Here is a 13,586-nt window from a genome sequence, read left to right as displayed (position 1 = left end):
GGTAGGTAGATAGATGACAGACAGATGACAGATGACAAATAGAAGATAGATAGATAGATAAAAGATAGATAGATAGATGATAGAGATAGATAGATCGATAGATAGATAGATAGATAGATAGATAGATAGACAGACGAGAGAAAGATTTGAGAGGAAAGAATTTATTATGTTATTATGGGACCTTATTCACATGATTTTGAATTCTTCAAAGTCCCACTATCTGCCATCTGCAAATCAGAAAAGCAGGGAAGCCAATGTGTAACTCAGTCTGAGTCAAAGCCCTGAGATGTACCAGGGCTGCTGTGTAAGTGCCAGGGTAAGCATCCAGGAACCTGATGGCCAAGGGCAGGCAAACACAGGTGGGCCTGTTCCGGAAGGGGCAAATCCACGTGCCCTCTCCTGCCCTTCATTCCATTGGGGCCTCGGTGGACTGAATGACATTTTCCTGAACTGAGAGCAGATCTTTGCCACATTTACATGCTCCGGTATTTTCTAGAATTACCCTGACAGGCCCAGAAATAACTTCTTGAGATCTACCTGTCATCCTTCAGCCGAGTTGGTACTTCCATAGGTCCTGTGCATGTCAACATGGAAATCACAGCAGGATTTTAAGAAGGAACCAACACAGTTTTGTACTATATCAGCATGTTCTTTATTTTTACTAAGCAAAGATTGGATTAGAGTTCAAGAGGTGAGGAGACCAGCTCTTCCTTTAGAAATGACTAGGACTTTAACTGAAGTGGTGGCTTCGGAAGAGTGCAGAGAGGTTGGTTTGGAAGGTGAGTGTGGAAACTTCCCAGGGGATTGAAGCAGGAATGCAAAGGGGAAGAGGTGCCTGTCGGTACAGGAAAGGGAAGAGATCTGCAGGAGGAGTGATAATATTAGAAAGTGAAAGAGCCAAGGTGTCAAGCCAAGTGGAGAGGGAACCACGCAGATGAGAAGGAAACGTCTACACCCTGGCAAGCCAGAGCTCTGGATGCATTTCAGGGAAAGAGCTCAACACCTGCTTCCCAGATTTGATTCCGCTCCTGGGCTTGTCTCCTCTGATATATGACAAGAAACACGAGAAGGAAGCAGACATAAATTAATGCACGGATGTGTACTTTACCCAACCCTGTCTCCAGTCCCCAGCTACACAGTTACGTGGACCACTCTCACATCTGGTTCAAGCCAAAGAGTTGAGTCTCATTTTTCTTTTTTTCCCTGAATGATGCCAGCTGGTTCACAAGGAGATTCAACTCTGCTCTGAATTCCTTGACGCCAAGCTTGTACTAAGTCTGGGGGGTGTCAGTAAATTAAGAGCATCTGCCAAATTATTATAGCCAGGTATTGAAAGTGTAATTCCAAGTCGTGAACTAGAAAGTCCAGAAGCAAGCACAGCTTGCATGCCTTTTAAAACTCAGCCTTTGAAAATAGAGATTATGGTGCTTTTAGAGACATGCTTATGCCACGGTCTTTGTGTGTGTAACACTCCCCCTTAAGTAGTACTTAGCTGTGTTCTTCCCCCTATATGCTCAGGATCTCACTGCATTCTGAATATAATGATCTCAGAGTGGATAATCACACTGATGGTGTGGAAAAGTGTCAGGAAATGCATTATGTCCCATGTTCACTGTGCCAAACCTTATTGCTTTATACCACTGAAAATAGAAGCAGCAGCCTGTCACTACACGTCACAGGAAGACCGTGCTGGTCAGGTAGATGGTGATCTTTCCAAGGCTACAGTAGATACTAGCATCTGGATGCTTCATTAAGCTGACAGTGATTGCACTGAGAACAGACTAGGCTGCGGATTGATCTATTCTCCGACAGTATTTAACGAGGGTAGGATGTGGTTTTAAAAATTAAAGCATACCCCGTAGACCTCCAGGATTGCTGCACATTCTGGGGATATGAAACAGAAAAGTGTCCTTCAACAAAGAGTGTGCTCTCACTGGGATGGTGGAACACAGTTTCTTTGACCATAGCTTGGTTCATTAAAACGGTGTGCAGTCAGCTGTGCTTTGAAGAACACGTGTACATGCTCAAAACTGAAAAAATTCTATGAATTTTGTCTGTGTCAAAATCTACAAAATAATTTTACCGTCTCTCTCTGTCTCTATCTCTTTCTGTCTCTGTCTCTCCTCTCCCCCCACTCTCTGTATATGGGTGAGTGTGGCTTATGTCCCATGTGCAGAGGCCAGAGGAAGACATCAGGTCTCTTCCTACCCTCCTCTCCACCTTAGTTTCTGAGACAGGGTCTCTCACTGAAACTGAGGCTCACTGATTTGGCTGGACTGGCTGACAAACAAGCTTCTGGGATCTATCTCTCTGCCCCCCAACACTGGGGTTACATGCATGCTTTTACAAGGGTGCTGGGGATTTGAACTCATAGCCTCTTTCTTTCCCAGCAAGCACTCCTTTCCAGTAAGCCACTGCTCCAACCACTCTTTTCTCTCTTCATAATAGGAATGGTTGTGTTTATTTTTACAAATAGAAGACAGTAAGAGACTTTAAGAATTCAGATCCAGTACCTATTGATGTATAAACAGTGACTAGATAATTGGATTTATTGTGGAAGTCTATACTGCCCTTCTCTCCACAGGACCACACTGCATCATGTGTCCAAACTGATGGCAAATAGGATAGTATGTAGCCTTGAAATTTGCAGTAACTCACCTGAAAATTTTACTTCATATTCATAATAAAGAGAACCTTAAAAGTATCTAAGATTTCTGGTGGTCTAAACTAAGCAGAAAATATAGAATGCTGTCCTAACATCTGGTCTTCCAGATTCATATGTATATATACATAATGCTGTCCTAACATCTGGTCTTCCAGATTCATATGTATATATACATATTCATAATGTAAAGGGATCATTACAACTCTTAGATTTGTGGACTGTGTTGTTGAAAACAACAGGGACACAGCAACACTTACTGGGAGCCAACTGCATGCTTCAAATGTGCCAGTGAGATCCAACATCAACCTGAGATTGGGTTCCCTTAGGATAGGCACGTGCTCAATGTCACAGGGCAGTGAGAACTCAGCCAAAGTCCAGAACCCGTATCACCATCTCCCAGCTCTACCCGGCTCCCGGCTGCATCTCATGCTTAACAAAATTGTTACTCATGGAGGCACACTGGCTGGCTTAGATCTCCGAGGAAGCTTAGAACAAACCAGCTTGTGGGAGTTCAGGCCCTGATTCCCGGTGAAGGGCATTTTCTTCATAGGCTGTGCTGCTTGTTTGTAGAAGCCCCTCACCAAAGTGTTTGAACAAATGATCATTGAATAGATTTGCCACAAGATCTCAATAATTCATCTGTATATGTTGTAATTTAGTAGTGTACTAAACATAATATTCCTTCTATGATATTTCTTGATGCTAGACATTATGGTCTCTTCTGAAAACACAATAATATATTTAAAATTCATTGATATTAATCCATCCTTTCATTCATTCAATAAATGTTTCCTGAGTCTAATAAAATATGACTCATAGTATTTTGCGGTTAAGTCACACTTTAACCTGTCACAGCCTCTACATTCATTGAGTCCATACATTGTTGAATGTTTATTGATTGCCAGTAACTGTGCTGGGCACAAATGACATATTCCTGAAGAGACATAGTCCCTGACCTCCAGGGGCTTCTGGTCTCCACGAACAGGCCAGGGCTTTGAGGTGTGAGGCAGTAGGTGCTGCTGTAGCATGGGGTGCTGTGGGAGTGTGCAGGAATGGTTGTGAGTCGATCTGATCTAACTCTCAGAACAACAGATGCTGTGAAGGAAAAGTAGGAAAGACCAGCCATATTTCCGACTTTAACCCCAAACATGAAAGGCATAAAATTCATTCACTTCCTAATTGTCTCTTCACTTGCCAAATTTTATTGAGGATAATAACACTAGATTTTCACTTAGCCTGTTATCACTTATACAGAATACTCTAAACTTTTCTACATGTTTGTTTTATTTATTACTATGGTGTGCATGTGTGTGAACATGTCTGTGCCATGACACATGTGTGGAGGTTGGAGCACAGTTTGGGGGCTTGGTTCTCTTTTTCTCTTGTGGGTCTGGGCACAGAACTCAGGTCATCAGGCTTGTGTAGCAAGTACTTTTATCAGCTGAGCCATCCGCCAGCCCCTTCAGCACCTTTAGATACAGGGATATGGAGGAGGTTTGGTGCCAGCCATACTGGATGACTGTCCTGTAGGTCTTAGCTGTGTTCCAGGACAACACTGCCAATCCATGCTCTTGTCTACTTTGAGAAGCATTGACAGTGAGGAGTTTGAATCCACGAATTGGCTCCATTCCAGAGACCCTTGGGGCTGACTTACAAAACTGTGTTCAAGTCTCATTATGCTAGATAACAAGAGCAAGTAAAAAGTAGTTTCTAGAATAGTGCTGTTAGGTGCAGAAGCCACCGAACATGGCCGCTTAAATTCAAGTCTACAATAATTGAAACTAGTCCAATTATAAATTCAATTTCTCAGCCACGTTCCCATGGTTAAGTGACCAAGGCTTCTGCTTGCACACTGAACAGTGAAAAGGAGTGTTTTCGTCATTTCAGAAAGGTCTAGAAGGCAGCTCTATTCTATAACTGGCTATGTTTCAATAAAATGTAGTTTGTACAGGATAAAGCTTAAAAATAATTGCTGAATGAATAGTTGGGTTCTGCTTAGATTTGGGCTTATTTTCTTCAAAGGACATTTTTTTTTCTTTTTTGTAAGTAGAAAACATTTCCATAAATCATAAATCATTTAATATATTTTCTGTAACAATCAATGAAAAGATTTGATGAATGAGCTGACAGTCTTGTTTCTGGATCTGTAATACCAGAAAATTTTCCAGCTGTCAGAGCAGAATGGCCACAGGCAAGACTGACCAACCGATCAAAAAGTAGCATCCTGCAGTGCCATGACCCCCTGCCCTGTAGAGCCCACGTTCCCATGGGGGTGATCAGGAGAGCCTCATGGACAGGACTGAAAATGGGAGGGACAAAAAATGTTTCCAGAATGTGCTTTGAATAAGGAATACCGTTCATCAAAACTGGCTTTTCAGACACACCAAGACGTAAACAAGTTGTTCTCCACACTTGATGCCAGACCCCAAAAAGACTTCAAAAGGAGATGCCCAGGACTGACATCAGTTTAAATCATCGTATGGACAGCCTCTCTCCACCCATTAGAGACCTACGTTAGTTAAAGATGCTCACTACTCTGATTTCTGTGCACTTGCTGGTGCGGACTCAGCACTATCATGAAGAAGCATAGTATAGTCAGAGCAGTGATCAGAAAGCATCTGTTTACCTGTCAGCCCAGTGAATTAATTTATCCTTGGAACAATTAAAAACAGTCCAGAGCAACCAGTAGAGGGAATCCAGCCTGCCTACACTGTGTGCCGAATGAGATGTTTTTGATAAGTAAGAACCCAGTGTCAACAATAACAAATGTATATCTGCATTGGAATGGATACAGTCTTTCACTGGGGCATGTAGAAATGACTTTTATGGTATGAATGTACTCTGGACAAATGACTATTACCTAACCTTGCAGCCAAAAAATTAATCTTGTTTTAGCCTGTTTATAATGTATACAACTCACTGAAACATGCTCCGCTTGTGACATGAACACATACCCTAATCCCTCATCACTCCTTCCTTGCCCCACACCCAAAATAATATATGAAGGTGCATATGTATGTTTTATATATCAAAGCAATGCAAACAGCACTTATTGAAAACAATAAGAGAAATCGATAATATCAGTTTATGATTCTGTGTGGTGGTTTTAGATGCAGTGTCTGGGGGCTCAGTTGGTGGTGCTGTTTTGGGAAGATTGGGAAATCCCTAGGACTTTGAGCACATCACTGGGGTCAGCTTTGAACGTTCAGAGCTGTGTTTCTCTTTGCTGTTACCCTTCTGCTCCAGCTGCTTCCTGCCATGCCTCCACAGGAATGATGAACTCAGCTCTCTGGAACTTTAAGCCCAAATAAACTTTTGTCTCTGAGTTACTTTGGTCATGGTATTTTATTACAGCAAGAGAAAGTCGCCAATACTCTGTGTGTGTGTGTGTGTGTGTGTGTGTGTGTGTGTGTGTGTGTGTGTGTGTGTAGGGATCAGAAAGGGCAAATTTGTTTCATAAGGGCCTGACTTTTGCCCCTCCCCACATGATGGTGGATACTTCCACTAAAGGAATGAATGAGCCTTTTGTTGGAGAATAAAATTCCAAGAGAATTCTGAAGGAACAGGTCCTCAGCAGCTCAGGCCCACTCATGATGTTAAAATGACTCTAAGAGTCAGGCTGTTTTGAATTCAGGCATCACCATAACGTGGCATCCCACAACAAGTGCTGCAGGTGCAGATGTGCCAGTCACTGTCTTCTACACCTGCTCTGGGGAATATCCACTACTACAACTGTTCAAAGACAGTTTAACGGTATGTTCGAAAGAATTTGAAGTACTTATGTCATTTGCCCCTTAATATACCATCAATGTCTAATCTATGAAATATGGAAATTCAGGTTTTGAAAGATATCCTTTGAGTAATTTCAAATAACCTAAAACTGAGAAATGATTAAGTAAATCACAGTAAATGCAGTCATTAAAATATGTTAACACATAGTTTTAATAACATGGTAAATGCTTAATTGCTTAATGTTTTAATCTAGGAAAAAGAACTATATAATTGAATGTCAACATGAGCTCAATCATTTGAAGAAAATTCAAAAGATTCTCAAAATATTTTAACAAAAATTATTCACTTATAATTGATTTTCCAGACACACAGTGAAGAAACAAACACTTGCTCTATGGACTTGATAAGAGAGCTTGAAAGAACTTCAGAGAGGGAGGACTGGGCGGGCATCACTTAACTCACTTCATGGGTAGAAAGGTTTTCCTCTTAATAAAATTTTATTCCTCCAAATTCTCTTAACTTTTTAAGTTTCTGCAAAGAGTGCATATTCATCTTACAATTGGAAAAATCTTAATTCGTAATAATCCAAACTGCAAGGACAATTTAAAACTTACATCATATGTAACTTCACCAGATCTACTGGAATCAAATGGATTAAGAATTCAGTGGAAGTAACTTTCGGTATAGTAGTTTCTTAGTGTTATAAATCAAAGGCCATGGAGATATAGGCAGATGCATATGACACTACAAGCCATAAGCCCGGACACAGGGTGACTTCAAGCTCTGCCCTCCAACTGGTTTAGAGATTAATGTTACACATCCCATGTTATTTACCACCCATTGTCATTATGATGTGTGTGGAAAGAGCTTGGGTTCTGGAATGAAAGGTGGCTCCAACTACCTTTACATGGGTATGAATTACAAACTCACCTTAGTCATGATCACACATGAATATTGCTTTGAATGATTGCAGAGAGAACCTGAATTCATGTCTGTAACTACTGTGATGCCTACACAGGACATTCAGTAAAAGACATTATGTACTTAGCTTCTGGCAGAACAAGGAAATCACTGATTGAAAAACAGAGAATAACTAAGTAATCATAAATCTACAACATAGTCTGTGGTGACGAACTTCGGAAATCCCTGTCTCCAGGCAGAGCCAGGAGCTCCATCCATGAGCAAATCAGGCTGAAATTATGGATTAGAATTGTCCTCAGAGTTTACCAACAAATGATTTATCAATATTAAAAGTTTAAATCTCAATGTTCTTATATCAATACTTCAATATTTCCCAAAGAAATACAAGTACCTTCAGATACAAAAGGTCCAGTGGTACCTGTGTCTTTCTAGACACAACATACATGCTAAACTTGGATGTATGATGTTATGCAGTTTTAAGCTTTTTATTACTTTGTTCATTTATGTGTGTGTACAGGAGCACACGCATGTGCAGTGGCACACATGTGGAGTCAGAGGACCACTTACAGGAGTCAATTCTCTCCTTCCACCATGTGAGTCTTAGATACCAATCTCAGATCATCAGGCTTGGCCGCAAGCACCATGGTGCCCTCTCACCAGCCCAACATTGCTCAGTTTTGGTCAATTCAGTTTCTAGGCTTTGGATCCTAGAACATTGTTCAGACACATGCACTAGTGGTCCCACCATGTTCCATTGCTCCTTGTGAATTCCCTCTGCTCACTGTTTGTTGTTGTTGGTGGTGGTGGTTGCTTGGTTCTTTGAGATAGGGTCTCCCTGTACCCCCAGGTGGTGTGGAACTTGCTATGTAGGCTGACCTCCATCTCAGGGATCCATCCACCTGCCTCTGCCTCCTGAGTGCTGAGATTAAAGGCTACCACACTCTTACTGCCCACTATGTTTTGAATCAACAGTGACATGAATGAAAAATTATAGAGTATGAGATTATCTCCTGTTTTGTTCAAAGGATAAAGGAAACGACAGCCTAGAGGCCCCTTGGAATCTCACACACGTGGAATTTTCATGACTTTCATCTCTTCTAACCTTTCTTTGCAACTTTGTTTCACAGCAGCGGCAGCAGCAGACATGGCGTACCACCACATCAGACCTCCCACTGGCTACTCCATCCCCAAACCCATCTCGTCTCTGCTGATGCGAGGCTGGAACGCATGTCCTGAAGTGAGTGCTTTTCACTTCCTCTTATAAAATGTGTTACGGTCACAATCTGTCACAGTGTGGCTCAGACATCTATTTTCAGTGCGTGTTTAAAGAATGTCCTGGTGGAAGACTGATCTGCCTTCTGTGCCTCTTTCTCTAATTGCCTCTGGGAACCTGAGGAGCTCAGATGTCTGCTGTTGCTCCCTGGTTTTGAAATGTTTCTCACAGCTGATTAGTAAGGGAGACTTGGGTATGATGGCCACTCACAGTCCAGCCTCATCTGTAGCTGTGTTAGACACACTTGAGTCACACTGAGCCATTTTCTGGAAAAAGAACTTTGGCACGAGGTACAATGGAGCTGCGTTCTCACAGAGTAGGACAGGACACCTCAGGGGAGAAGTCTCAACAACACTTGCTTGGACAGGAGTCAGAAGTCTGGGTCATCATCCTCCTTTCCCTCAAAATGATTGTGTGAATGTCAGTAACAGCATAGACTTAGCGCTCACAGAGAGAGGTCAGTATTAAGGAAAGGAGTAAGTGAAAGGTAAGTAGTCCATGTAGTAGTGAAAATATTTCAAACAGGGTCATAGATCTAAAAGAACAGGGGCTGGAGAGATGGCTCGGCGGTTAAGAACACTGGCTGTTCTTGCAGAAGACCCGAGTTCAAATCCCAGCACCCACATGTCAGTTAACAACTGTCTGTGACTCCAGTTCCAGGGGATCTGAGAGCCTCTTCTGTCCTCCGTGTGCACTGTGTGACACGGGTGCACTCACCTACATGCAGGCAATGCATGCATACACATAAAATAAAAATATTTGAAAAAGAACAAAGAGTGAGCACTCACATAGTCCCAGGGTGGATCTGGGACCTAAGGAATGACTCTCCTCACGTGAGCTACAGTGATGCCTCGTGTTCTCAGACATGGACCGAGGAGATGCTCCAGCCTCCCCCTTGGCACTGAGAGGTGCCAGCGTCTAAGAATGCCTCTACCGCTGCATTCTCTTATCTGTCGAAATCCTGTGACTTGATGTGAGTCCGCCAAGTCCCCTCTGAGTGGAGGGCAGGGGTCTTCATTCTGCACACTGGAGCCCCTCACCTTTAAAGGCCTGGTGACTCCTCCCTGCCCACACCCACACATTCTGGGTTTTGTTCTTTTCCTGTCCAGCCATGTTTGGTCATTCTTCAGGAACACTTCATTCCCTCTCAACAAGAAAGCAGGTACAGTGAGACTGTTGCTGCTTCAGAAAGCATTTTACCAGAGGACACATAGAGGGAGCCGCATGCCACACTTTTGAAAAGAAAACAAGCTCCCTTTCTCTTAAAGGCAACACCTGGACCAAGTCATTACCCAATCTCACTACACAAATAAAGCCTTTTAGGAGAGAAGCGAAATTTCTTATGTGGTGTGGTTTGGGTATCTCAGACGAAACCTCCTTTCCTGAGCATTTAATCTGACATGTGCTATGCTGACTTTAGACTCCTCTCGTAACCCAGATGTTAAGGTCACAGAAGCAGAGATTGTTTTGTCTTGTTTTGTTTGCTGCTACACCCCCAGCACTTAGAACTGCGTGCAGTAAACGCTCAAAAGTCTATTTGTTGAGAAAAAGAACAAATACTTCCTTACCAATACCTCTGATTCCACATCTGGATTTTGTTGTCTGGAAAGTTTTATACTAAAACTGACATGACTTAGACTAGTTTGAGAACTGGGGCTGCAGAAGTGGCTCAGTAGTTAAGAGCACTGGCTGCTCATCCAGAGGACCCAGGTTTGGTTCTCAGCATCCACGTGGCAGCTAACAATCAGTTCTAAGGGATCCGATGCCCTCTTCTGGCCTTTGCGGGCATTGTGTAATGGGTGCACCTATGTTCGGGGGAAATGCTCATGCATATAAAAAATGAAAATAAGTTTTAAAAAACTAAAAAATAGTTTAGACCTTTCCTCACATTTCAGTGTGAACCTTGGGCACATTTTCCAGAATTTCGTTCTCTCTCTGAGAAGACAGTTGTGCCGAACTTCAAGTAAAGAGACAGTCTAGGGAATTCCTTTTGCCTTTATTAAGTGTTCATCATGAGCCTAGATAAGGGACATGTGAGAGTTTTATGTAGCAATAAAAGCAAGTCTAAAAAGCTGGTTCTTAAAAGGAATTATGGGGTAGAATGTATGTCTCAAGAAATAATTTGGGAAATGAGAAAGAAAAATTGTAATTTAAAGATACAAAGAGAGAGAGAGAGAGAGAGAGAGAGAGAGAGAGAGAGAAAGAGAGAGAGAATTGTTAAGTGGAAAAGTTGTATTACTAAGCAGTACATAACATAAGTTCTGGGACAAAGCACACATGGAAGCACAGTGCCAAAGTACTGGCAAAATTGGGCTTTTCAGTCAGCTGAGCCCTATCTTGGCCTTGGCATATGCTTCAAGGTCCCAATTTCTAGCTGTTTCTATTGCCCTTAACATGCCCAGAAAGGTCCTTACCATATCAGTAGGGTGACTGGGGAGGAAGAGGGGACAATAGGCCAAATTTTTTTTTCCTTCAAAGATTAATTTGTCAAGTCCCTACTGGACTGTTCTTCTATTGCCCTTAACATGCCCAGAAAGGTCCTTACCATATCAGTAGGGTGAATGGGGAGGAAGAGGGGACAATAGGCCAAATTTTATTTTCCTTCAACGATTAATTTGTCAAGTCCCTACTGTACTGTTCAAGGATGGAGCCAGGGAGTCAGTGGAGGCACTGTCATGAACCTGTTAGGGTTAGGGTTAGGGATGGAGCCAGGGAGTCAGTGGAGGCACTGTCATGGACCTGTTAGGGTTAGGGTTAGGGATGGAGCCAGGGAGTCAGTGGAGGCACTGTCATGGACCTGTTAGGGTTAGGGTTAGGGATGGAGCCAGGGAGTCAGTGGAGGCACTGCCATGGACCTGTTAGGGTTAGGGTTAGGGATGGAGCCAGGGAGTCAGTGGAGGCACTGTCATGGACCTGTTAGGGTTAGGGTTAGGGTTAGGGTTAGGGATGGAGCCAGGGAGTCAGTGGAGGCACTGTCATGGACCTGTTAGGTGGAGATTAGATGAATGAAAATCAATAAATACATAGCTACAGACAATTAAGGAAGACAGGATTCTGTGAAAATTCACACTAAATCAACACCAGCAAGTTGGAGGACAGAGAGACAGAGTAAGTCAGGGGAGACATACTTCTGGAAGTGATCCTTGGGCTGATCATAATCCATGAATGGACACCCCTGACTGAGAGGCCGGTGAAACGATGAAATGGTTCCAGCAAAAAGAAAACGTGTAAGTTCGTTGGGAGAAAGAGCCAAGGGCTTTCCTGGTGATTGGGATGTTCTAGTCACTGAGAGGTTTAAGTTCCTATGCCTGGTATCATTTGGCACAAGATCTTTAGATCCAAACACTAACACCTTCCATTCCTTCTTTCAAATCTTGCTTCCACACTTGGATTTTGAAGCTCAGTATCTCCCCCCCAACACACACACACACACACACACACACACAACCACACACACACACACACACACACACACACACACACACACACACACCATCCCCGAGGGTCTTCTTAGTCAAGAATCAAGCACAACACACAAAGCATGGGGATGGTATTGGCCTGGAAGGAAGGGGAAGTTTTAAAATAACAAAGTAGAAAACATCCTGGTAAATAGCATCAGACCTTAGAAATCTTTGGAAACTGCAATAGGGATTTGGACATGAAATTATATGAAATTTTCATTTTGCCTTTAAAGCAATAAAAAAGAAGCAATATTTGATATCGCTGGATATGAAGAAATTCTCATTAATTACTCAAAAATTTGCATGTGACTCTTTTAATAAAATAACCTTGGAACCATCTTTCAGTGGTCCCTGGAATAATTTAGTGTTGTTTCTTTTTGTCTGAGCAGCACACTGCTCGCCCAGCCTGCCATGTCTGTGGAAGCCAAGATTCTCAGGCCCCTGAACATCCCTAGGACGGTGCCTGAAAACACAGATTCAAACAAGCACCTTAGAATTGTGTGCCCCACAAAGACAGAGAATTAGAGGATGGAAACTGATGCAGGGCACTGAAGTTGGACAGCCTGCGAGCTGCTGTTACGATAATTCAGTTGATTATAGCAGAGACCTCAGTGGTTACCATGGGGATCTGGAGCCGGCGTAAACCCAAGGGTAAAGACAGAGTCATGCAAAAAAGAAAGATGAGATTTCAGAAAGGCAAGTGCCTGAGAGGACTCTCTGATGCCTTCTGAGAGGGAACTAGTGGCCAAGACAGGCCCTTAGCCCTTTGCACAGCTGGAAGGCTGTGGCAGCCAGGAGAGAGAAGAGAGAACAGGACCCTGCAGTAAAGAAGCAGCGCTGTAAAAAACTCCAGGGACACTAAACGAAGACAGATATAAAAACAGACCAGTGTCCAGTGCTGAGAGCTGTCAGTCAACTCACCACGGGAGAAGGTGCAGAGATGCTCTTCTAACCTCAAAGATGTCTCCCAGAATGGAGGTGGGAGCAGGAGGCAGGAAAGTGGCATGGGGGTTAAGCCCCTGTGGAGAGGGCAAATAAAAATAGTTGGCAAGAACTAAACCAGAGAGATCTGAGTCTTGGAAGGACAGAGGAAGGTGAAGGGCTTTCAAAATGAGAACGTTCCATCACTTGGTGTCAGTTCTGAGCAGGAAAGGGAAGAGAGGTGGGACACACAAGCAATGTTTGCATCGTCCGGGTCACCCTGTGAGCTCTATGGTACCAAATCTAACTCAAAAGACTCACAGACCTGGACACATGCAAACATGGGAAAACAGAAAATGTTTCTGTTTGACTCCCCCCCCCCCCGCGTGTGCACACGCACACACACACAATGTGAAGTATAATAGTCTGTGCAGTGAAGATGTGTTCTAAATATCTTACTTGGGCCTCAATAATAAAATTGTTTGAATACACTTAGACTTTCCAAATCAGTGTGACTTTGAATGAAAGATGTTTATTGGCATGGCTTCTAAATCCAACATTTATAAGCACATTTGATTCCTCTGTGCAAGGTGGTTACTCACGCTAGCGGAAA

The 13,586-nt window shown here is 42.9% G+C and overlaps 1 protein-coding gene across 1 annotated transcript in view; it reads left to right on the top strand.

Annotated features, from left to right (window-relative positions):
• Nucleotides 1-13,586, top strand: part of Tnni3k (TNNI3 interacting kinase) — a 304,879-nt gene that overhangs the window by 225,477 nt on the left and 65,816 nt on the right. Inside the window, exon 21 of the mRNA XM_008853645.1 lies at nt 8,446-8,555. Coding sequence (XP_008851867.1) covers nt 8,446-8,555 — 110 coding nt within the window. The remainder of the gene's footprint in view (nt 1-8,445; nt 8,556-13,586) is intronic.

This window comes from Nannospalax galili, unplaced genomic scaffold, assembly GCF_000622305.1.
Source record: "Nannospalax galili isolate Female #2095 unplaced genomic scaffold, S.galili_v1.0 scaffold387, whole genome shotgun sequence".
Classification (NCBI taxonomy): Eukaryota; Metazoa; Chordata; class Mammalia; order Rodentia; family Spalacidae; genus Nannospalax; species Nannospalax galili.
This window is presented reverse-complemented; position numbering and strand designations above follow the sequence as displayed.